This window comes from Zonotrichia leucophrys, chromosome 13 (assembly GCF_028769735.1).
Source record: "Zonotrichia leucophrys gambelii isolate GWCS_2022_RI chromosome 13, RI_Zleu_2.0, whole genome shotgun sequence".
Classification (NCBI taxonomy): domain Eukaryota; kingdom Metazoa; phylum Chordata; class Aves; order Passeriformes; family Passerellidae; genus Zonotrichia; species Zonotrichia leucophrys.
Genome location: NC_088183.1, coordinates 9,499,270 through 9,522,650, shown reverse-complemented (window position 1 = coordinate 9,522,650; position 23,381 = coordinate 9,499,270). Strand labels below are relative to the sequence as shown.

At 43.1% G+C, this 23,381-nt stretch overlaps 1 protein-coding gene across 2 annotated transcripts; it reads left to right on the top strand.

Annotated features, from left to right (window-relative positions):
- Positions 1 to 1,052: 1,052 nt before the first annotated feature.
- UBE2B (ubiquitin conjugating enzyme E2 B) lies at positions 1,053 to 8,803 on the top strand. Of its 2 annotated transcripts, none has more exons than XM_064725035.1 (6): positions 1,053 to 1,184; positions 4,252 to 4,332; positions 5,049 to 5,074; positions 6,104 to 6,193; positions 7,366 to 7,454; positions 8,231 to 8,803. In XM_064725035.1, the coding sequence occupies exons 1-6, from the start codon at positions 1,141 to 1,143 to the stop codon at positions 8,357 to 8,359; spliced, it is 459 nt and encodes a 152-aa protein (XP_064581105.1). In that variant the 5' UTR covers positions 1,053 to 1,140; the 3' UTR covers positions 8,360 to 8,803. The 2 variants fall into 2 exon arrangements, with proteins under 2 accessions (XP_064581105.1, XP_064581106.1); XM_064725036.1 differs by lacking the exon at positions 1,053 to 1,184 and adding an exon at positions 1,828 to 1,951 and having other exon boundaries at positions 8,231 to 8,492.
- Positions 8,804 to 23,381: the final 14,578 nt, after the last annotated feature.

Here is a 23,381-nt window from a genome sequence, read left to right as displayed (position 1 = left end):
TGAAATGCAAATTCCTCTTCTAACTGACCCAGTGAGTGGTGCTGCTGCAGCAGGGCTGGCACTAGCTTGGTGAAAAAGCATCTCTGAGCTTAGTGCTGTGAAACCCTGGGCTGGTGCTGTTCCACCACCTGGATGGATGGCTGGAGGCAACGGGAATGGGCAGGGGATGCAGACAGCGTTTATTTCTGTCATTTCATTATGAGTCCCATGATGTTTTGACCTCCTTAAAATCAGCTGAAAGAAAAGCAGGGAGGCACATGTAACCACACAAATCCAAGTTCAGGGATAACTTCCAAGACTGTGTGTAAGAACTGGGTCACGACTTCAAAGAGACCTGCTCTGTCTGCTGGAGTAATGGGATTTTCAGAAAGGGCTGAGAGCCAGGACATCAGTCTGTATTTAGAGGGAACTTAAAGAAATGCCGAGGGACCATATGGCAAAATGGACCATTATCCCTAATTAAAAATTGATAAGAACTAAATTTTTAAGACATCCAGTTATTGCAAATAGTGGGAGCGGGCTGAATATACAGCACAGAAGTAAGAACCTAAACGTACAACCTTGTAATCTGACCTGGAGCAATTGTTTGTATGCTTTGCAAAATTCAGCTAGATCACAGCAAGCTGGTGTGCCTGGCAAGGGGATATCCCGGGCTGAAACGCTCCGGGAGCGTCAGGCAGCGCTGCTGCTGCCCGGCCGGGCCGGGTGCGGCAGTCCCGGCTCTGTCCCGGGCCCTGTCCTGCCCGGCAGTCTCGGGCTGCGGCTGTCCCGGGTTCTCTCGGACCTTTCCCGGACCCTGTCCCGCCCGACAGTCTCGGGGTGCGGAACTCCCGGGCTCTCCCGGACCTTTTCCGACCCCTATTCCCCCCGGCAGTCCCAGTCTCTCCCGGGCCCTGTCAGCCCCAGCATTCCCGCTCTCTCCCGACCCTTTCCCGCTGCCTCTTCCCAAACTCCGCCGGGCCCGGAGCCGCCTCCCCCTCGTTACCCCCCCGCGCGGTGCGATGGTGCGGTCCCGCCTCCCCCTCCGCAGGCGCAGTGGTGCGGCCGGCGCAGGCCCCGCCCCGCGCGCGGAGCCGCCATTGCGGGTTGTTTGTGCGGGCGCGCAGCAGCGCGGGCGGGAGGCGGCGCCGCGGCTCCGCCATGTCCACTCCGGCGCGCCGCCGCCTGATGCGCGACTTCAAGAGGTGAGCGGGGCCTGACCCGCCGCTGCCCCGCGCCCGGGGCTGGCACCGAGCCCCCCGGGCAGGGGAGCGGCAGAGGTGGGGGGAGCGGGGGCACAGCGAGGGGAGCGCGGGGTCCCGCCGGGCAGCGCCGGCTTTGTTCCAGCCGCCTCGCCCGGGCGCCGACGGCTGGGGGCGTGTGAGGATCGGAGTTGGAGCGGCGGCTGCGGGGCCGGGAGTGCCCGCGGGGTCACGGGGCGCCGGGCTGGCGGGGCTGCCGGGCCGGGCCCGCTCCGCTGCCAGGGCCGTGCCCGTGCCCGTGTCCCTGCCCGTGCCGGGCCGCCCGGCCCGCAGCCCCGAGAGCGGCCGCAACCCGCCGGCTCCGGCTTTGGCATAGCTCCGGCGGAATTCACAGTGTTCTGGGCTTGCTGATCAGAGGGCCTCTCTGAAAATAAGTTTGTTGTGATAGGCACCTGGAAAGAGTTAGCGAACGCTTAGTTAGTGTGTTAGAAGAACCGAAACGCTCTTCAATGTTTTTGTGCACGATCGTGTGATAGCGTGTTTAAAGTTGGCAATCGTGAAGACTCTTGTGTAATATACGCGAACTGCTAAAGGAGCAGTTATTAGTTGCACTTTTAAATGTTAATGACTGAACCACTGACTCTGGAATAAATTATTTCCAGTCTGACACGTAAACATACTTAGAACAGAGTGTGGAAAAGGGTGGGAGGTTTCCTTGCAGGATGTACAGTAAGAGCTCTCCAGACTGGGTCGCTCAGGAGTTCTTGGAGGTGAGTCAGCTTTGATAGTGTCTCTTTTTTTAGCATAGCCATGTTATACCAGGCCCTGAGAACACATCAGTAAACACTTGACGTGTATTGTAGTTAATTTACGTGGCTGCACGTAAAGCAGCAGCGACAAAAGCCTGATTCGTGCATGTAGAAGCAGGAGGAGGTTTTTGGGAAGTGGAGCCCTCCCCTGCTGTTGTGTGAGTGTTGGTGTTTGTTAAGTGGGTGTTGCTTGATTCCTGTTCAAATCAGAACAGGATATTCAGACTTTTTATTGTATTTGCTTACACAGATGAACCAGTGATTTTTTTTCAGGCTGACTACCTCAATTTTTCAAGATTGCAATCAGATGTGGTGTTTTTGTCTTTATATTCCTACAAGGACTGGTTTAATAATTTTGAGGTTATGGCTGGAGAGACTCTATTTACAGAAGACTCTAAATCTGTGGAAAAATGTAACCAAGTAGACAATGTAAATTTAATCCATTTGTTGTATATATAGGGACTTTGATATTCCAAAATTTATGTAGCTTTTTCATGTCAGTTTTTGTTTTGCTCTTTTGTGCTGCAAGTTATGCATTTGTTTCTTATGTTGCTGGTAGTTCATACTGAAAAAACAGACAATGTGCTGTGAACTCTGATTCACTTCATTAAGTATAAACTGCTTTTGCATACTGTGATTGTCAGGAGCAGTGAAGAGAGAAGAGTTCAGAAGATTTCTTTCCTCCTCTAATTTGTTTGAATAAACCAAAAGAAATAAAAGGTTATTTATTTACTTTGCTGATAAAAAGGGAGTACTCAAACCACATTTTCCCTGCTGTTTAGGACTTTTAGGATTAGCCCTATTTGCAGTCCTTGCCAGATCCTGTGTGTAGTTAGACCCTGTGACAAGCAGGGTGCACACGTGCTTTGAAGTTGATCTAAAACCCAAAATCATCTCGCAGATGCATTTGTCAGGCTAATGCTCAGGCACTGCTGCTGGCCTGCAGCCTGGCTGTCACGTAGGAAGAAATCCTGTTCCTGCTTTCCCTGACCAAAATAGTAGGTGGTTTATGCTGTTGATACTCAGCTGTCTGGACTGTGTGTGCTCCAAGAGCAGAGATGTAAACACAGAGTTTAAAGGAGCTTTGTGGGGCAGCAGCAGTGCTCAGCATCCTTGGACCATAAATATTTGGTAAAACAGTGGTGTTTTACCCGTGGTGTTACCCCAGGCTGAGGCAGTGCAAGTGCAGGGAGGATTGCCTGCCTGTGCTGCTGACAGCTCTCAGTAAATCTGCATTTGGCATTTAGTTAGAATTTGCCCCTTGGTCTGCAGAGCTTTTTGTAGTGACTTGTTTATAAGTGTGCTGTGCTATTATCAAACCTCATGGTAACACTCAAGAGTTGTTTGTGACACAAGGGCAGTCGCTGCATTTTCCTTGTTCTTGCATAACTCTGGAGGTAAAACAGGTGAGGGCAGTAGGAGCTGTCACTGAGGGGGTGTGAGCAGGTGGATTGATTGGGAGCTGCTGGTGTACATTTGTCAGGGTCTTGTGATCCTTAATATGGATCAGTGATGGGCACAGGGGGCATTTGGATCCTGTCCTTTGGCTGCACTACATATTTCTGGTTCAAGTTTGTGAAGCTTTCAGTGAGCAACATGCTTTTCCCTAGTCCGAGGATTAAGGAACTAAAAATAATTTGAAATGTTGCTGTAATTGCTTTAGAGATAAACACATTTGTGGGGCTGGTAAGAGGGAGTAGCAGCACGCAGGTTCTCCCTTTGCTCTCTTTTGAAGCAATCAGCTTGTCAGTCAAAATAGGCTTATACCAAATATAGCCACTTGTCATGCACAGATCTGGGTGTGCAGGAAAAGCTCCTCTGATGGTCCCTTGCCTTGAGTCCCAGCAAGAATGCTCTGTGTGTGTGCCACTGCCTGGATTTCAGCTTTCCTTGTGCCTGCAGCTTGTTCTCTTTGCTGTGGCAGCCAGCAGCAATTGCTCTCTCATAGTTCACAGTGTAGCACCATAAATCCCAGCTGTCCATGGTGCTCTAAGTTATTCTTACAGTTAATCCTTTGCTCCCTGAACACTTAATCAGACCTCTTGTGCCCTTGTGTCTCAGTGTAAAACATGAGAAAATCTTGGTGTGTGTTGCCTTGTAGGTCTGGCTTTCAGAGCATTGATAATTGCATGGAATGCTTTGTGTATTCTCTGATCTGGAATGAGAAATGTTTATAAAATGTGGATATTACTGGTAAGTTATATCTGCAGGTGGAAGTATTTAATATATATGACTTGTCATTCTATGTTTGTAATTCTTAGATTGCAAGAAGACCCTCCTGTGGGTGTCAGTGGTGCACCATCTGAGAATAACATAATGCAATGGAATGCAGTTATATTTGGGTAAGAGTTTTTGGTCACTATAAAATTCGGTATTAGAGGGCTAACTATGACAACCTGATGTTTATTTTTGCAGTTATTCTCTTGTTTCATGTATGTAAAGTCAGTAAACTTAAAAAAATTAGCCAAGGTGAAAATCTCTTTCCACAGATAATGGGGAATGGTTAGGAAGGAAAAAAACCTAAATTTTAAATTTGTTCAGCTTTTTTGTTGAATAAAGCTTGCATGTGGCTTAATAAATAGGTTATACTGTGTTATGAAAAAGCAGAATTCCTCCTTAAAGTATGTAAGGGCCACATGTTCTCAGCCATTAAATCCAGATGTATTAGTGATTGGATTGAATCCTAGTAGGACAAGGTACAGGATCTGTCTGGGAAGTTACATTAAATATTTTGTGGAAGAGGGGGTGCCTTAGTATCCTTTCATCAAAGTGAAGTGTGCTTGCTAATAGTCTGCTCATTTGTTCCCAACTAGTCACCTAAAGGCATATGTATTGTTTGGGATGATGATAAAGTTGCTATCCCAAATAGCAGGTGACTGTGGGACATGTCTTAGATACAACAAAGCTCTCAGAAGTTACCTATGGATGCTTCTCTAATGATTTAAATTATTGCTTCTGCCTGTATCTTGGAGAGGATGAGAAAGAAGATATACATTTATTGTGCCTGTGTGGAAGTAATGATCACTTTTAACTGGACTTTCTTTTTAAAACCTTTCAGGCCAGAAGGGACACCTTTTGAAGATGGTAAGTTGCTAACTTTTGTATCCTTTGTCATTCTAATAAATGTTAATAGTACTAACATTGTTCTGCCTTTGAAAAATAATAGATGTGTATAATTTGAAACAAACCAAGTAAGTGAAGCAGTGAGGGCTATAAAAATATGTATCTTAATCTAAGCAGTGTCTTATTGTGCTGGCTCATGGTTGGATAGAAAGCTATGAAGCAATGCTCCTATCAAGGCTTTTTCATACATACCCACAAGAGCTTTTAGCAGAGATTATTGGCCTGACACTGCCAGGTGTGTTTGCACATCTCTTTAGCTGAGCTCAACAAGAGCTTTTCTATTTCATCTTTTGGCATGTTTGATTCATCACTGTTCTCCTAATGAAGAACAGGTGAAAAACCTTGAGGTGTTCTCAGTATAGAACTCAGTGAGGTTGAGGGAATCCCAGATTTGTACATAAACATGAAAGCTGGTGTGTAATGACCCTCCCTCAGGCATATGAGGAATAATGAGTTTAATAATTATAGTATTATTGCAGTAATTGGCAGCAGATGGGTTTTTCTCTGTGTTGGGTTGGAGGAATTACAGTAAATTATTCACTGATCCATAACAAAGGTTTTCAGTGAATCAGTTGTGAGCTCCAAAGACAGAGATTGCTGATTATGAAATTCCAGTGTTTCTTTGCTGGCACCACAATGCCTTCTTAATGAAACGCCTTAAAGTCACCCAAGTCCATGGGCCCAGCATCCCTGGGTCATGGAAAAGTGGGATAATGTTGGATAAAGCTGTTTTTGCCATGTGTACACTGAGTCTTGAAGCTCCTACCCAACCACTACTGCTGGGTTTGTTACTCTAAGCAGTAATTCCATAGTTCCAATGTCACTTGAAATATGAAAAGCAATCAGATTCAGTGTTGGTTTTTTTTTTTTTTTAGATAATGGTGAGGAGAAATACTGTTCATGGAGTACATAAATTAATTTGTTGTCTATGTTCCTGGATATGTTATTTTGTTGTTAATTATCTGATTTTCTTTATCTTTGTTTGGACAGGTACTTTTAAACTAGTAATAGAATTTTCTGAAGAATATCCAAATAAGCCTCCGACTGTTAGGTTTTTATCAAAAATGTTCCATCCAAATGGTGAGTAAAGCATCTTTATTTAGCTCTAATACTCATTAAATATTACAGTGTGGTCAGGCATTCTCTGAAGCTCCAGAATGCTTAATCTCTCTTCACTGCCATCTCCTAAGTAGATGTCTAGGACAGCAACTGCTTGATGAAAAATTGAGAGTTATGATGCTATTAAGAAGCAGCTATCTGCCTCTTACTAATCAATATGTGGCCTCAGTAGCAAAGCCTGTGAGTATTTTCAGCAGCAGAGGCTGCACTTAGGTTGGTTTAAAGATGCAGTTCTGGCTGCAGATTCCTGCCCCCTTCCATTTAACAGCAGCCATGTCTGTGCAGCCACAGCATGAGCTGCAGGGAACTGCTGGAGCCAAGTGTTGATTATTCCTGCCAGGTGAGGTTTCACCCAAGTCTCTGCTTTCATCTGGTGCCCTGTGCCCACCAGGACAGCACAGGGAAGAAAATGAGGATGCTCAGTTGTAGAGGAGACATCTGACTCCATCTCAGTGATGAGGGCAGCTATGAGAACGCACTGTGCTGTCCCCCCCAGCGCTGAGTGCAGGAAAAATCCTGCCTGCTGCTCCTCTGTAGAAATTATACCTCACATACTGTGCAGGCCAGGTTGTCTCTGCCACAAGGTCTGTAATTTTTTGGGAGCAAGCTGGAAGACAAGGGTGTAGAAGTTTGAGCAGTGAGTCTCAGGTTCATGTGAACTCCATAGGGCTGATAGGTATCCAGACAGAAGTAGGATTTCAGGCACTTTTCTATATTTTCTACTGTATGCCTTGGTGCTTCTCATAGTGAGTGTGTGCAAATGGGGCAGGAGCTGTCCCTGCTCATGGTGTGAGGGGTTCCACTCCTGCAGCGAAGCCTTGCTGCTCTCTGGGAGCCTCTCCACTGTGACAGTGTGGGTCAGTCACCCTGGAGGAGCAGGACACCAAATCTGCCCCTTCCTGTGCTGATGCCATCATCTTCAGACCTTCCTTCTTTCCCTTTAGGTGTTCTGTTAATTTCAGTAATAAATCTTCAAAGCCTGTGTCAAGCCACAGAAGATGGTGAGACAAACTGCTGTCCTCTTTCCTAAAGCATTAATAATCTCAGCACAGACTGCATTGGAACAATAACTCTGCCCTCAGCAGTGCCATAAATCTGACAGTTTCTAAGTGACACCTGTGTTGTATTTACAGTGTATGCAGATGGCAGCATATGTTTAGATATTCTTCAGAATCGCTGGAGTCCAACATATGATGTTTCATCTATTTTAACTTCAATTCAGGTAACTTTGCATCTGTTTTACCAAATAATTATGGTGTTGTTGGTCTCTATTCCAGAATTCACAGCTCAGTGATGAGGATAACCAGGTGTCTGTATCAAGGGGAGCTTCAAATCCTTATTAGCTAAGCAGTATTTTTAGATCAAATAAAGACAGAGATGCTACATAATTGCTAATTCTGAGATAAAAAAACTGCCATTATATATTTTTGTACAGGAAAGCAGTTACTGGTTTGTGTCCATTTTTAACTGTTTTTACCCAAGATGGGATATCAGATGCAGAAAATTGCCTCATGTTTGAAACATTTAACTTTACTGTGAAGCCCTCAAAGGGACAATATTACTGAAGCACACTATTTGGAATAAGTAAAAATGGCCTGGCACAGTGGAAACACACAATTCCTTTGCTCCTGTGTGATTTTCTAATTTTTCAATAGTGATGTTTTGTAGTAGACATCTTAGTCCCTCTTTAGTCCTGAATGTCAGGATAATGTAATTACCAAATAGTCATTTAGCTCCATAGTGCTGACTAACACAAACTGTCTCTGTTTGGTTTGTGAAGCTACAAGTGTGTGTGCAGCACTGATGCTTAGGCAGGGTGTAATTTGTGGGTCAGTAATGTAATTAGGGGTGCCTAACCATGAGTTTAACTAGGTTTTTTAACTGGGCCATTCTGAGTTGTGTCTGCCTCTGAAACACATTTGACTTGAAACTAAGTTGATTTTTTCCTTGATTTACATGTGTTGGTTTGTCTCACATTATATTTTCCCCTTTTTCCAGTCTCTGCTTGATGAACCCAATCCAAACAGTCCAGCAAACAGTCAGGCAGCACAACTTTACCAGGAGAACAAACGTGAATATGAGAAAAGAGTTTCAGCTATTGTCGAACAAAGTTGGAATGATTCGTAACAGCTGCTGTGTTACTCTCCATCCTCATAATCATTATGTACAATTTAACTCTCAATAGAAAGGCTACCAGAAATTTCAAGTGCCACAGTTCTATGAATTTGCATAAAAACTCATTTGCAAACAAAATTAAGCCCTCCAGTTTAGGGGAAGCTAAAAGCTTGTGTATCTCAATTAACGTCCTTTTTATTGCATGGTAAGAACTAAGTTATTGCTACATAAATTTGTAATATATCCTGTTTGTATTTTTTTTCCAAGTGTATAATTGTTGGTGTGGAGTTTTCATGACAGAATATACACATTTTGTAAATCTGTACTTTTTCAAATATTGAATGCCTTATTTTTGAATTCTTTAGATTTTTAAATTGGAGAAAAGCACTTAAAAAAAGTTTTTATATATGAATATTTCATGTAAAACTGTTAAATACATAACCTTAGTGCAAGACATTCTGCTCTCACTCTTATCTTTTTCCAAGGGCTCATTTTTTTTGTCCATGCTGTTGATAACCCTGCACTTTACAAACAGAAAAGTTAATCCACAATGCAGCTGTCTTCATGGCATGTCTTTGCTTCTGCACCACAGCTTGACTTGACTCTGCGTGTCCTCAGTTGTATGAGGAAGAGACATTTTGGTAGCTGCCAATAACAAATGGGGAAACAGATATAACTATTTTGCTAAAAGTCCCACCTTAAACCAGCAGCAGAGTTGCAAACATAACCTGGGTGACCAGGCTTGATGAGAACATATTCTAATAAGTTTTATTTTTCTGAAATATTGTATTCTACAAACCTGGAAAATGTTGCCATCTAAATCTGCCCTATATTCACATAGTGATACTGTAATATAGTTTTGAATATCTTCTAATAATTAAAGAGGTTTCCCATGAGTTTCCGTTGGGGGGAGGGAAAAAATTAATCACCAACAAAAGAAAACATGTCTGCAGATTTAATGGAGTTATCCTTTAAAGCTGGACTGTGTACTGTGTGGTCAGGTCTCATGTCTGTATCACAGAGGCTCCACATATTCTGAAATTGACAGTTTAAAGAACTTTGGCTTTGTTTTTGTAAGTGTTGATGTGGTGGTAATTTCTTACTGTATTCTGTAATCCAGGCTAGCTGACTGCAGTAAAGAATTAAGCCATTTTTTTCTTCCAGCATTAAAATTGTAACAACTTTTCATAATTCCAGCCAGTATTACACATATATTAAACCCCCCAAATCCCATACCAGAATACAGGGCCTTGGGTGCCTAAAAAGCAGTGGAAATTGATGTCACCTAGAAAAGAAAGTGTTCTTTATTTACAGCAGTCATTACTAGAAGTTATTCTCAGTACACTGAAACAAAAATATCAATTTACACCTCACACCTGCTTGTAAAGGTCTGTGGCTTCTAGGAGCAGCACTGAAGTTTAGAAATGGCACTCAGAATACTGCCAAACCAGACTCTGACAGTAGCTTGTGGAGTAAACTGTTGTGCCTTGGATGAGCATTAGTGTACAAAGGCTCAGAATATATCAATGCTGTGTAATAACTTTGCTCTCATTAAGTCAGTTTGCTTTCCTTGAATTGCTGAATTTGTGTTTAGGAATTTTTCAATCTATGGCTGATTAATAACAGAAACTCCAAAGGATCCAATTTGCTTTTGGTTGTGGTGAAGTTTCAGTAACACTGACAAAGTGGTGCTACATGGCTTAAAACATCAATGCAAAGATTTTTTTGTTCATAAATATAACATGGAAAAGCTTCCCCCTTCTTAATCTAAATTTTTTTTTTTTTAATTTGCCTCCTCTTTCAGTATTTTTGTTCCTTTGACGTGTGCATGAGCTGAGATTTGCTGTTCATTAGCATTCACATTAATTTGATTTTTCCTGAACAGCCAGTTTGGCCCAGTTATAGATTGATGACACTCGGAACGTGTTCTGTGTCTCTGGGATGTGTGAGAAACAAAATTGGAGCAGGGATTTAATTAATGATGGGCACTGCAGGCTGCCTATGCAGAACCCACACTGTTCAGGGACAGGAGTGTCTGAAGGTGTCTGAGAGCATTCTCTGCAGAGGGCAGAACTTGGAGCCTACACCTGGAAAATGTCCTGCTGTCCCTCACACAAAGGTGAGGTGTCCCAGGGTGGGGAGGTGTAGGGAGATAGAATGTAAGAAAATAAAGGGAGTATAGAAAGTAATCTTACCCCTAAGGAGTTGCAGCTGTGCTAATTATTAAAGATTAGGGGCAGCCCTGACTTTAACAGGCCACAGTTGTATCCAATGAGAAGAAGAGTGCTATAAAAGAGTGGGGTGGCTGCGTGAGGGGGATTTGGAGTCAGTTGGTTGCTGTGAGAAGAAAGAGTCAGTGCTTGGAAGAGCTGCCCATGAGAAACACCAAGAAGGTATGGAACTCTTACAGTATGGAACCCCTGAAATACAATGACAACAAGGAGGAGCATTGCCTTGCTCACCAGATTTCCCACAGTAACATTTGAGATGACTCTGCACTTGATATGACTCTGCAGGGAATGTGGGAATGGTGAGAATCCAGGCTCCATGGTGACCTGTGGGGACACACTGGGACAGAGGAGCTCCTGTTTCTGCAGGTGGCATCCTGGAGCAGCTGGGGGCTGCACAGGACATTCCCAGGGGGTGTGGGAGAAAGGGTGACTTCTGTGAGCCCTCCACTAATGCACATTAAAACCAGAGAGCACAGGATAAAATCTGCTAAAACTTGCTAGAGAACAGATAAATTACCAGGCAGAAGGAAGCAGGCCAGAGGTAATGATGTACAGGATGCAATGTGTGTGAGCTGTCAGCACTCACTGGTGCTGCTCAGGGCCACACATTCCTCCTGGAGCCTTCACATGCCCATGTTCAGCATCTCCAGTGGGTTTAGATGCACTGACTGTTTCAGGCCTGGGTGTTCCTCACTGCTCCCACCTCCTGCCTTTTGGGACCATTTGATCACTGGGCTGAGCCCTGCAGGCTGCCCCTAAGCTGTGTGTGGGTGCTGAAACAGGTCAGGAGTGTGGGTTAGGGACAGATGAAAGCCCTTTCCCTCTACAAAGAGCAGGAGTGATGACAAAGACAAAAAGGTTCAAGTGCCCTGATTCACAAGAACACTCAGTAGTCACAATAAGCTTTGTGGCACAATTACCTTCTTAAATAGTATACTGGGATGCTTGATTTTTAATGTATTGGGAGATATAATGCACTAAGCTTGTTAGGACAGTGGGATTAATTAAGGAAGGGCTGATGGGTTCATAGTTTTGGATTTATAGCTTCTCATGGGGCTTTTGTTCATTGATATTAAACAGTTCATAATCACTTCTTTTCCATTGGATTCTTATAAAGATTGAAAAATAGTGGAGATGTCTTTAAATTATTCACCCCAGAGTTTTTGTCCTATATATCCATGTCATTCCCCTGATTTTACAGTTGGACAGAGGCATCTAGGTTTGCAGAGTTCTTGGGTCAGTCAGGAAGCCACTGGTGGGGCTGGGAACCCTTCCTGGGCATTCCCCAGTCTGAGTTTCAGGTATAAAACCACCTTTGCCTTCAGGTTTATCACACTAACATTATTCATAAGAAGAATCAAACACTGCACTGCTCGTGCTGCTTTCTTCAGATCTCATTTCCCTGAAGATGTCTCATCCAAATGCAGTCCCAAGCCAGAACTAGGGGACTTGGATCTTCACAAATGTGATTAACTTCACTCGTGTGAGTCGTCCCATTGGGATTCTTCACCATAGTACAGATAAATGTGTGTAATTGAAGAATCAAGGCCTTAGGCTGTGAGAAGTGAAGAAATCACAGCTTGAGGTACTGTATCTGCAGCTTCTTTGTGGGAGGTTTTGTATTAATAGTCAATTAATTCAGTGTGTCAAACAAATAAAGCTCTTAAATATTTAGAGATTAGGAGGTGCCTAATAAAAAATTTACAGGAAAAAAGGAAGATTCCCTGATCACTACAGGGACATTGAGATATTCAAAATAAAACAGGTAGGATAATGTAGACAGTTAAATACTTCACATTTAACATGTCAAGAGTCTGTGAAAAGAGCTTTTGATGTATATAAAAATGCACCAGCAGAGGAAGAGACTTATCCGGCCAGACTTCCCAGCCTGTGTTTTTATTTGAGGTTTTTACTGTTTGTGGAAGCTGTCCCAGGCAAATACTATGCCTTATTTGTTTGGAATTGTTTTCTGGAAGAGGAAAGGTGTAATCAGCAGGCAATCTGCTGTAATGTGTGAGTTGGCAAGGCAGGTTCTCCACCTCTGCTTTGGATGGGGCTCCACGGTGAGTGGGAAACAGTGACCAGGGACTCTGGGTGAGTGGGCAGCATTTGTGTGAGCAGTGCCAGCTCCTGCACTCTGTTTAATTTGTTGTTTAAGTATTAAAACAATTATCTGACCTCCTCTCGCTGATTTTGTTAATCTTTCTAATGGAGCAGCTTCAGCAGAGTACAGAATGTGTGTGTCCTGTTGTCACACTGACAATGGATCACAGACCCTCCTCAGCAAACCCAAATTCCTTAGAAGTGTAAAGTGGTGTAAACACTTGGAACCAGCCTTGGGCCGTATGAACACCTGTAGCTAGAGCAGTAAATTATTTAGGCGGTATTCTTTTTATTTCATTGAAGTTTTGGGGATAAAACCTGTCCAAAACTAGAAGACCAGCAAAGAATGTGTGTTATTGCAGGTAAGTGGACAGTTTTGTTGAACATAAATATTCACAGATAATCTCTGGAAATCTCTTCATATTCATGATGGTGAAAGAGGTGACAGGAAAAGGAGCTAAATCTAAAAAAAAATTAAATATGAAGAATCAATGACAAACCCCATTAACAGGATGCTGCACTGCTTTAGCTGTGCATCCAAAGGATAGGAGTCTTCTAGAAAATAATTTATCTTGGATTATGTGTGTGTATGTACATAGGAGAGGGCTTTTTGAGCTATTGTAGAAACTTTAGGTAGTAGTGTTTGAAAATAATTGGGCTTTAGGATTTGAGGAGTTTTTGCTTAGCATTGTTATTGCTCCTTGAATTCATCTCATAGCTCAGCCACCATGAGCAGAGAACAAAAAACAGGCAGAACTTTTTAGACTTTCTGATAATGACTGTAATTAGCATCACAAGCTATGGAAATTGTGATATTCCCTAAAGCTTTCTTGTCATTATCCTCGGTTTCTGCATTGAAAATAAAGATTTTTAAGACAGGGTATCTTCTGTATTTGGTACTATCCCACTAATGGTAACATTCAGCCTCCGTGACTGCGTGAATCCATTCTTAATGCTTGTGTCTGCTGTGGTCTGTGTGAAAGCTGGATCCTGCCAGAAAGCAAACATGCTCCTCCCAAGCAGGGGATGTTGTTCAGCATCCAGATGAGCCCTTTTTCATGATGTGGTCAGAGCATGCAGCGTGGGATTTTTCTGAGCTGGTGCAAATGTTATTAGAAGAAAGTTTGTTTTAAAATCCCACTATGTCAGTGTTTCGATCAGTAGTTCAGTGAGGTCATAAAATAAATTATTTTTGCCCTTAAACAAGTGCCAGAGCTGGGTCACACCACACTGCTGCAATAAGGGAGATGTGATTTGATGGCACTGATAACAGACTTGGCTGTAGAGGCTGTTAGTGGTGAAGGTGGGCAGATGTCCCTGCCCCAGCCTCCACCTGTAGCACAGGGTGTTCAGCCCTCAGCCGCTAGGACTGAAAAGATCTTGTGTTTCTTCCCCTGTTTTTCAGTTTGGGTCATTAACTGCCGTGTCTGATGCATTTCTAAGCTGAATAATTTTGACAGCTGCCAATTTGGTACACATACCATGGGCTGAGCTGGGAGCCACCAGGCTGGGGAGGATTCTGAAGCCTGAGCAGAGGCTCTACCTGGCACAGCAACAACCTCAGGCACAAAGGGGGCCCTAAATAGATATTCATCAGGGAAATGTTGGTCAGAGAAAGGTCACCCCAAGCATCTGAGACCCACAGAGGTTTTTATCCTGGATAAACCTCTGCTTGCAGAAATCATTGAACAAATTCACATTGTTTTCAAACCCCTGTTGAACTTTTAACCGCTCTGCCTCAGTGTTAGAGTATTAATTACACTGTTCATTATCATCACCATTTATTTATTCAATAAATAATATTTTTTATATTTTATGATTTTTTTATAGTTCTGTCAATTTTGAAATTGATTTGGTATGACTAGAATCATGGGTTCAGAGGTTTGTCTAGAATTCTGCCAGATAACTGCAATGTCCAGTAAATATAAATATTGCTATTTTATTACTTCATGTTAGTTCTATCATTAAGGGACTTGAAGGATTTCATTCTGAAATATGATAATTCACACAGGCTGAGGCAAATTGTCTTCAATGACTGATCAAAATGGGAAGAAGGCAGAAATGCCATCTCCTCTGAATTAATTATGAACCACACAGCTCTTGCTATTATCTGTTTACACATTATTGGCCTTGTGATGTGCTGGTGAGAGATTTTCTTTCACTGTCTGGTCCAAACGTACATGAAGTCCAATTTCATTAAGAAGGCTGCTCGCCTGCCCTGTTGAAAGGGTCATTGTGTTAGTTATTACAGTGTTTTCTTTGTGCTGCCTTCCCCCAAATTCCAGTAACTATTTTGTAGAAAAGTTTGAAAGTGAACTTTTGATGCCTGTGAAAGCTGCTTCATTGACTTTATTGACTCCAGAGCCTGAAGTTCTTTATCCACAGAGATCTTTTAAAGGACACTAAAAAGTTTCAGCCAAAGCTTATAGAATTTGGTACTTATAGTATAGTTAAGTATTATAGACCCAATGCTGTTCCCATGGAGACCTAAAGGAATTTTTCCATTGAATTAAGTGGTAGCAAAGCGTCCCCTTTATTGGGTGGGAAAAGGACTGGACTGGAGAACTCCATTTGTTGTTCCCAGTTTTGTTTGTGTGCTTTCAGTTCTGCATAAAGAAATAGCAAAATTAAATTTTAGGTGTTTTCAGTGAAATTTAAAGTATTTTCATTGTGATTCATCTGTTTGGTGGTAAGGGAATGTTGTAGGGTGATAACCCATGGCAGGCAGAGGCAGAGCTCTCACTCACTGCTGGTGCCTTTCCAGGCAGCCTGGGATGTGAGGAGAATTTCAGTCTCCCACTCTCCTTCTTGGGAGAGGTCAGACAGAGCTGGAGCTGTTGGCAGATGCTGTCAGTGCATCTCTCTTGGGTTCTGTGCCACCTATTCTTGAAGACACTTCATGTCAATTTGTGGAAACACCAACTTTTTAGTGCTGGAATTCCAATTCTTTGCTTAATACTCAAAGAAATCTCAGGTAGACTCATATTTAGAAAGAGCTGTCCCATGCTGGAAGTTTGGGATATTGCTCAAAGTGTTGTTCAAAGTCCCTGCTCCAGCCATGGCTTCAAGTGGGAGCTCTGCTGCAGGCACATGGCCAGATCCTGCAGCTCTGGGGTACAAACTTACAGGAAAAAATAAAATTGAGCTCTCAGATTGTACAATATGGTGCTAAAAAGTGGTTTTGGTTGAAGCTGTGTCATTAAATCCTTGGCTACTGAAGTCAAGATTTATGATTGATTTAGCCAGAGTGAGGGTCTTGTCTATAATGAAGTCCTTTCATTTTGTCTCACTGAGATTCCTCTTGTTCTTTCTTAGTGCCTTATGACACATTGACTCCATCTTTGCCTCAAACAAAGAGAAATTATACTATCATGATAGCCCTTTAAATATTTTCTATTTGAGGACCTACTGAAAGGCTCCAGAGGCAAATTCTTGGTTTAGAAGTTGCTATTTATGTCTAGACACATCTGAATGTTGTTACTCTTTGAATGTCCTGGATTGCTTGCTGCTTTCTTTGTAGAGATGGATGAGTCAAGAGAGAGAATGCATTATTTTCAATTAACTTGAAATAAGCTTTAACCAGCTCAGGGTTCTACTTGTTGCAACTGGCTCCCTTGATAAAAATACATAACAGAATAAGTGACACCACAAGAAAAATCCTTATTTATTGATGTTTCAAAGCAGAGCAGAAACAGATTCTCAATACATGGCATTAGATTCTCTTTGCATATTATTATTTGAATTATTATAGTGTCTCAGACTCCTGGATATGGCAAGGAGCCTACATGGGCTCTACACAAACAAATCCAGTGCCTCGTCTTTGCTCCAAAGGGCTTCCAGCACAGGTGTAAGGCAGGTGATGACAGGGAATAGTCAGGCACAGAAGGGAAGAAAATAACAAAATCATGATTAGTGCCAAGAGAACAACTGGTCTCTTTTTACTAACCAATTATCAAACATCATAATAAATCAATAGTTAAGCTTGGCAATTTATATATTTCATTATATATTTATATATAAATATAATATATTTATAATATTTATATACTTCATTAAAAATATGCACACATGAAGTAGAAAGCCAGATTGTCCTCAGTGTGTGTATTTCAGCTCCACAAGCAGGTTACACAATACAATTCTCACAGACCAGCTGATCTCCACCTCTGTTTTTCTGCAGTTCTGCATTTCTAAAAGTCTTGTAAAGCACCACAAGTTAAATTGCTGCTTGTTTCTGTTCCTTCCTGCGAACTGTATTTGCTTACCAAGCAGGTGAGAGTTATGAGGGTCAGCATGAAGAGCAGCCTGGCTCTCCAGCTGTCCTGGTGCACATCCACCTGAAAAAGGATGGACTCACAGCTCTGAAATTACACCTTCCTTGCTGTTTTGTAGGTGTTTATCTCACAGCATTCCTGGGTGGGTTATATTTTTATTTCATGAGAAACAGTTGCTCTGGGTCAACCACAAGACTTCTTGTTTCTGAATTTGGTACAGGCAGGGCAGGACTCACTACAATATTAGGAGGTAAAATGTTCAGTGTGTACAGGTACAGAAACAGAACAGAACCATGGAATCATTTAGGTTGGAAAACACCTTTTAAATCATTGAGTCAAAGTGTTAAAATCTCCATATCTGCCCTGGACCTCAGGGGTGGAGCTGCACAGACACTGAGGGTCTGTGCTGGCTCTGGCATCCACGCTTAACTCAAATGGGAGCTTGGGCAGCATCTCCAGCAACATTTCATCCTTAAACCTGGCAAGACAGAGGCCAGATGTATACAGGAGAAGTGAAACTCTGGGTTTACATCACTTGAAAGACCACAAAATGTCATTAAATCTCTGCATATTAATTTCTTCAGCTAAATTGTCTCACTGCTGACTGCATGCTGGGTTACATTCATTTTCAAAGGATGAAGCAAATATTTCAAATGAATGATCAAAAGAATATTTTTCTCTTTTCGCATTCTGAGTATGGAGTCTATGAAACATTTATTCAGGAAATGAAGAATTAGGGCCTGACTGATATCTCTAGTGTCACAGAGTAAGCAGGTTATCTGGAGATTTCTAGTGCAAACAATCCTGCACTTTGATGAATACACGAGTAATTGCCATTACAAGGGGTTGAAAGCAATATTAGATTGAAGTTACAGTCGTTTCAGCAATTATAAATAAATTCTCAAAATTAAGTCAATTAAAGTGAGAAATATCTTTTTTCATCTGTGCATTTCTTAAGCGAAAATGACAGAGAATTGTGGTTTAGAGTGTAAATAATGATATTTTTGTTGATCAGGGGGCTGGATGTAAGGGAAGTAGATTGATGCCTGATGTCTTAGGGAGTTCTGCAGGAGGATCTGTGAAATGCTGCAGTCCTACATGGTCATAGCTTGTTTGTCCTTGATTTTGTGTCTGACATTCGTCTGGGATTCTGACACTTTATTTTCACTCAGTGTTGTCGTCAAAATGATGCAGACCTTCTCTGTTAACTTGAGTGTTTAGGAGCTCTGAGACCTTAAATTGTAATTACATTGCTTCAAATGTCAGGTTCTTCAACATCATATCACTGCTGGTGATAGAAACCTAAGCAGCTTAGGTGATATAAACCTAAGGAGCTTAAATAGCTTCAGGATGCCATTTAATGTATGGGGAATCTCCCTGCCCAGGGAACCTGATAGGGGACATCTGAGTCACGGTGACAGCCTCAACAAGCAGGCAGGAGGGTGTGATGAGCTCAGAGGAGGTGAGCTGATGGTGGTTTGCTATTTTTAGATGCACAAAGAGGCTCGGAGACAGGAGCTCCAGGCAGGGCCACTCTGCGCTTGCTACGAAAATGATTCCTCGTCAGAGCTGCAAGCAAAACACAATTTGTAGCTGGCAGAGTCTCGGGGTGCCCTCCTTGTATGAACACATGGGCATGCCACAGCAGCAGCAGCAGCTTTTGATGAGAGCCTGAAATACAGCACATTTTAGCAATTCACTGCTGAATTTCATCTCTCTGTTCCTTGGTGTGTTTGGTTTTTACAGGGAAGGAATGAAATGATGCTGTGTATCCTCTACACTAAAAGCAGCCTTGTCTCATTATTTTAAGCTGAAGGAGTGGCAATTTAGATCAGATATAAAGAAGGGGTTTTTTACAATGATGGTGGTAAAATACTAGCACAGATTGCCTGGAGAGGTGATGGGTCCATTGAAACACTTGAGGTCAGGTTGGACAGGGCTCTGAGCAACCAACACCATGTCACTGATGTCCCTGCTCATTGCAGGGGGGTTGGACTGGAAGACCTTGAAAAAGTCTCTTCCCACTCAAACTATTCTATGATTATGACAGGAAACTATTCAGGAATCAATTATTCCAGTTTATTTACTGGAAGACTCTTCTCAGCCAGTTCTGGAAACTAGAGTAGTAATCCAGAACTGCAGTACTTAAATCCAGTAACCTTCTCTTCAAAAAACCACTGATGATTGCAAAAACCAGTTGTATCTAGCATCCCCATCACCTTCAATCAAAACCAAAGAGATTGTGTTTGTTTCAGTCACTTGGTAAAAAGGTGCAATGGTTTAGTGATTTGCTTAAAAAAAATAAGGGCAGAAAGGGCAGACTGAGCTCAGAGTTCCAGCTAGAAGCCTCACAGTCATTGCTTGGAGACCATGAGCTGTAGCTGTGGCGCTTTCCAGGACCATTTGTGTCCTAGGTAGGGCTAAAGAGTAATTTGGGCCATTTTCAAGCCATGGTTTGGCCATGCCCCTCTGCACCAGGGAGGGGATGGCTTTAATACTAAAGGTGACAGCAACCCTGTCCCAGCTACTCCCAGTTCCAGAGAGGAGTCCAGCATCTTCCGTGCAGTCAGGGAGGCGCCCCCTTTTTACTTGAGAAAGGAAAACATTCAATTAGATGAAGCTATAAATTATTTTCTCAATACTCATAGAATCATATAATAATTTGGTTCGGCAGGGCTCTTACAGATGATCTCATTGTGATCCCCCTGCCATGGGCAGGGACACCTTCCTCTATCCCAGGTTGGTCCAGCCCTGTCCAGCCTGGCTTTGAACATTTCCAGGGATGGGGCAGCCACAGCTGCTCTGGGCAGCCTGTGCCAGGGACTCACCACCCTCACAGGGAAGAATTTCTTCCCAACATCAAGCCTAAATCTCTCCTCTTTTAGTTTAAAACCATTCCCTCTTGTTCCATCACTGTCTGCCAGTATCAAAATCCCTCTCCCTCCTTTTTATAAGCTCCTTTAGGTACTGGGAGGTGCTGTAAGGTCTCCCTGGAGCCTTCTCTTCTCCAGGCTGAACAACCCCAATTCTCTCAACCTGTCTTCACAGGAGAGGTGCTCCAGCCCTCAGAGCATCTCCATGGCCCTCCTTTGGAGCTGTTCTAATAAGATCTTTCCTGCCTTTCTGCTGCAAGAAAAAATAAGATCTTTTCTGCCCCCACCCCATCTCTGCATGCCTGAACGCAGCTCTGCTTCTGCTGTGGCTCAGACCCATCCCAGCCCAGGATCAATGTCATGCCTGTTTCCCAGATGCTGAGCCAAGGGCTTAGGGCTGAGCCCAGAGCCTGCACACTCTTAAACCCCCATGGGATGAGCTGGGAGGGAGCTCATCAGGGGGAGTTCATCAGGGGGAGCTCATCACCTCGGATCAGGCGACACTGAAGCCACTGAAGCCCCTGTCACAAGCTTAGAAAGGTCAGCCCCATATTTACAAAAGCCCATCAGAGTTGAATTGTGCCCTGATTGAGATTATACTGGAAGGAAGACCTGGCTGTGCTGATGTTGACATGATTTCCTGAGAAAGTGAAATTGAGGCATTTATTTCTGATGGTTTTGCACAGCGCAGAGCTCTCAGCCTGATTTGTATTCAGCTGCTGCATATTAAGACTGGTCATTGCTCTTGTAAATGGTAGATAGGAAGAATTGCTATACAGAGAAATATTTCCTCTGTTTTAGGGTAGATTTTAGCTATAGCCCTTCAAGTCCTGATAACCAAAGCCAGAGTGATGTGTCTGGCATTCTCTGCCCTGCACTCCCAGTTATTTATTCTGTGATGTGCAGGAAGGAAGGAGACGTGTGCAATCTCCATTCTTGTTACCAGGAATTGTGCACTTAATTCTCTGTGCATTGTACTGAAAATGAACTAGTAAGATGTGTTCTGCATCAGCAAAAAGGCTCCCTTATTCAGCTGGAATGAGAACATGCACACTTTAACTTGGGAGTAAAGAAAATCGCTGTAAACGATTTCTTTAAACAGAATCTGTTGGGTTTTGCCTTCAATTTTTGCTGAGGGCGAAGATTCTGCAGAGTTTTTTTCTCCTTTTTCCTACCCAATTGCTAACCTTGCTGTTGCATGTGTTTTTGCTGCTTCTAGCACTTTTCATTCTGATGGCAGTTTTTCATCTCCTCACTAGCTTATGGCTAAAACAGTCCTGGTAACAGGAATTCCAGTTACTCACTCTCCAGAATAATTATTTCCATTTGTTCCCACTCTGGTCCTGGGGCAAAGGGCTTCCTCGTGTCTTGCCTTCATGGATCTGTCCTCCCAATTCCTCTGCTTTGTACAAATGTCTTTTCTGCAGGTGTTAATACCAGGTGACAGCACATCCCTGAGATGTATTTTAAGTCATTCCTAGCTAATATGTGATCTGTACATATTAGGATTTATTACTAGGACTGGAATTTCCCAGCTGGCTACTCAATTAATAAAAATGCATCAGCATCCACATGCATAATTATGGAAATGTGTGTAATTCTGTGACTTATTCAGTCTGAAAACTTTGCAGAATGCTTCACAGACGGGCTGTGAAGTACCACTAATCACAGCACAAACTCCAGACACACACAGGGAATGGAGTGGGTTTTCCTCACACTGTTACTCAACAAGTCCCTAAAATAACCAGGGAAACACATTCAAATCAGGATCTCCTCACCCACTACTCTTTGTGTTAGCTACTACCTAGATCCAAGGTGTTGTTTCTGTAGCAAAAGATAGAACAGAAAATTGCAACTCAGAGATTTTTACTGAAGCAAAGTCATTGGTGCAGTGTGTGATTGTTTAACAGTACAGACCTACAGCTTTATATGGTGCCTAGAGCTTTGAAAATTACATGTCTTGATGAATCTGGAGGATCTGAAGCTGATACATATCAATTAATGAAAGAAATACTAAAATTAAAGATGGAGCGGCTTCTTACCTGCTCCCTCCAACTAACAGCTGAGCGCTGCTCTGTACAATCTTTTTGCCCATCAAGGTGTGTAGGGTGAAGGTAAAACCACTGCAGTTCTGTAAAGGCAGATGTTGGGGTACAGCATGAGCACCTCCACACCAACCAAACATGTTCCAGGGAAAGGACCAACACTGGGAGCACAGGACAAGGCACTGCAGAGGGAATTCTGGCAGAGAATGCCTCTGGGGACAGAGCCCCCTGTGCTGGCACTCACTGAGTGTCCTCAGCCTCAGAGATCACCTTCAGGACAAAGCCACCTGCTACACCTCATCTCTAAATTTCAATCAATACAAGTTAATATCAATTTTTCCTGGTTTGCTTGGGCCCACATTAGACTAACCTATAATCAGCCACTTTATATGGAAATCAGTGTCAGTGCAGTCCTGCTCCAGTCGAGCTGTATCAGTTTATGGATTCACATTAAGTTCTGCAGCAATACAACTTTCTTCTGCAGCAAAGCCCTCAGAGAGTCATCAGCTTCCTGTAGCATCAAGGCATGGAAATATGAAGTGAAGGCTTAGGACATTTCAGCTGTATCAAAGTTATGAATTCTGCCTGAATTCATGAGGCTGCTGTATTATTTAATGCCTCGCTGTATAAAGACTCAGAGCTTTGTTTCAAAATTTATGTTGTCTGCTTCAGGTCTGAGCTTAAAGAGTTTTGAGAGGAGCAGCCCAGTGTCACTTACTGCAATGATCTGAGGTGAGGATGCTGACCTGGGTGAAAGGCAGAGCAAATCTGGGCTCTGCAAGCAACTGAGAGCAGTGGAAAAGCCCCAGCAGAAAGGAGTAAAAGCAGATGTGTATTTAAGGGCTGTGAAGAGGGGATGTGTCTGATGATGGGAGGAGTGGTTACAAACACATTGAGGTCTGGAATCATGAAGCAGCCCGTGCCCACGGAGGCCAGGAGGCAAATGACAAAATTAAAGCAGAAACCAAGTGATGATGTGGGTTCTGAAGGGCTCACAATCGCCTGGAGACGTTTAATATGCCACTTAAATCTGTGTGCACGCTCAGCCTGTGAGTGAGTAAATGCCTTGTGAGCCTGTCTGCCTTCCCCTGAGAGCCCTGAGCACAGCGAGTCGGCTCGGGCTTTATTCCTCAAGGGTTAAACTAGAAACTGAAGTACCCTTGACTCTGAGCTTAAGTGAGGCTGGTTTTGAGCATCCAGCAGTCTTACAGCAGCTGGAATGTGGAGGCTCATTCCTGAGCAGTAATGCCTGTGCACAGAAACTGTGTCTGCAGGGACACACAGACAGCAGGGACACATGGACAGCAGGACACACACAGCAGAGACACACTGACAGCAGGAACACACTGACAGCAGACACACTGACAGGAGAGACACTGACAGCAGCTCCTGGGTTTATGTTTGTCCTAAGCCCCCCAGTATTGATCAGAGGGGTTTCAAGGGTGCTAACCTGCATAAAAGTGGTCTTTAAATACTAAATAAAATAGCCATTTAGAGTTTCACCACTTTGA

What these genes read in the sequence shown, in the direction of transcription:
- UBE2B (XM_064725035.1), top strand. Translation starts at nt 1,141, where the DNA reads ATGTCCACTCCGGCGCGCCGCCGCCTGATGCGCGACTTCAAGAG. An exon ending in AGGGACACCTTTTGAAGATG is followed by an intron (nt 5,075 to 6,103) that starts GTAAGTTGCTAA and finishes TTGTTTGGACAG; the next exon opens with GTACTTTTAAACTAGTAATA. An exon ending in CTATTTTAACTTCAATTCAG is followed by an intron (nt 7,455 to 8,230) that starts GTAACTTTGCAT and finishes CCCTTTTTCCAG; the next exon opens with TCTCTGCTTGATGAACCCAA.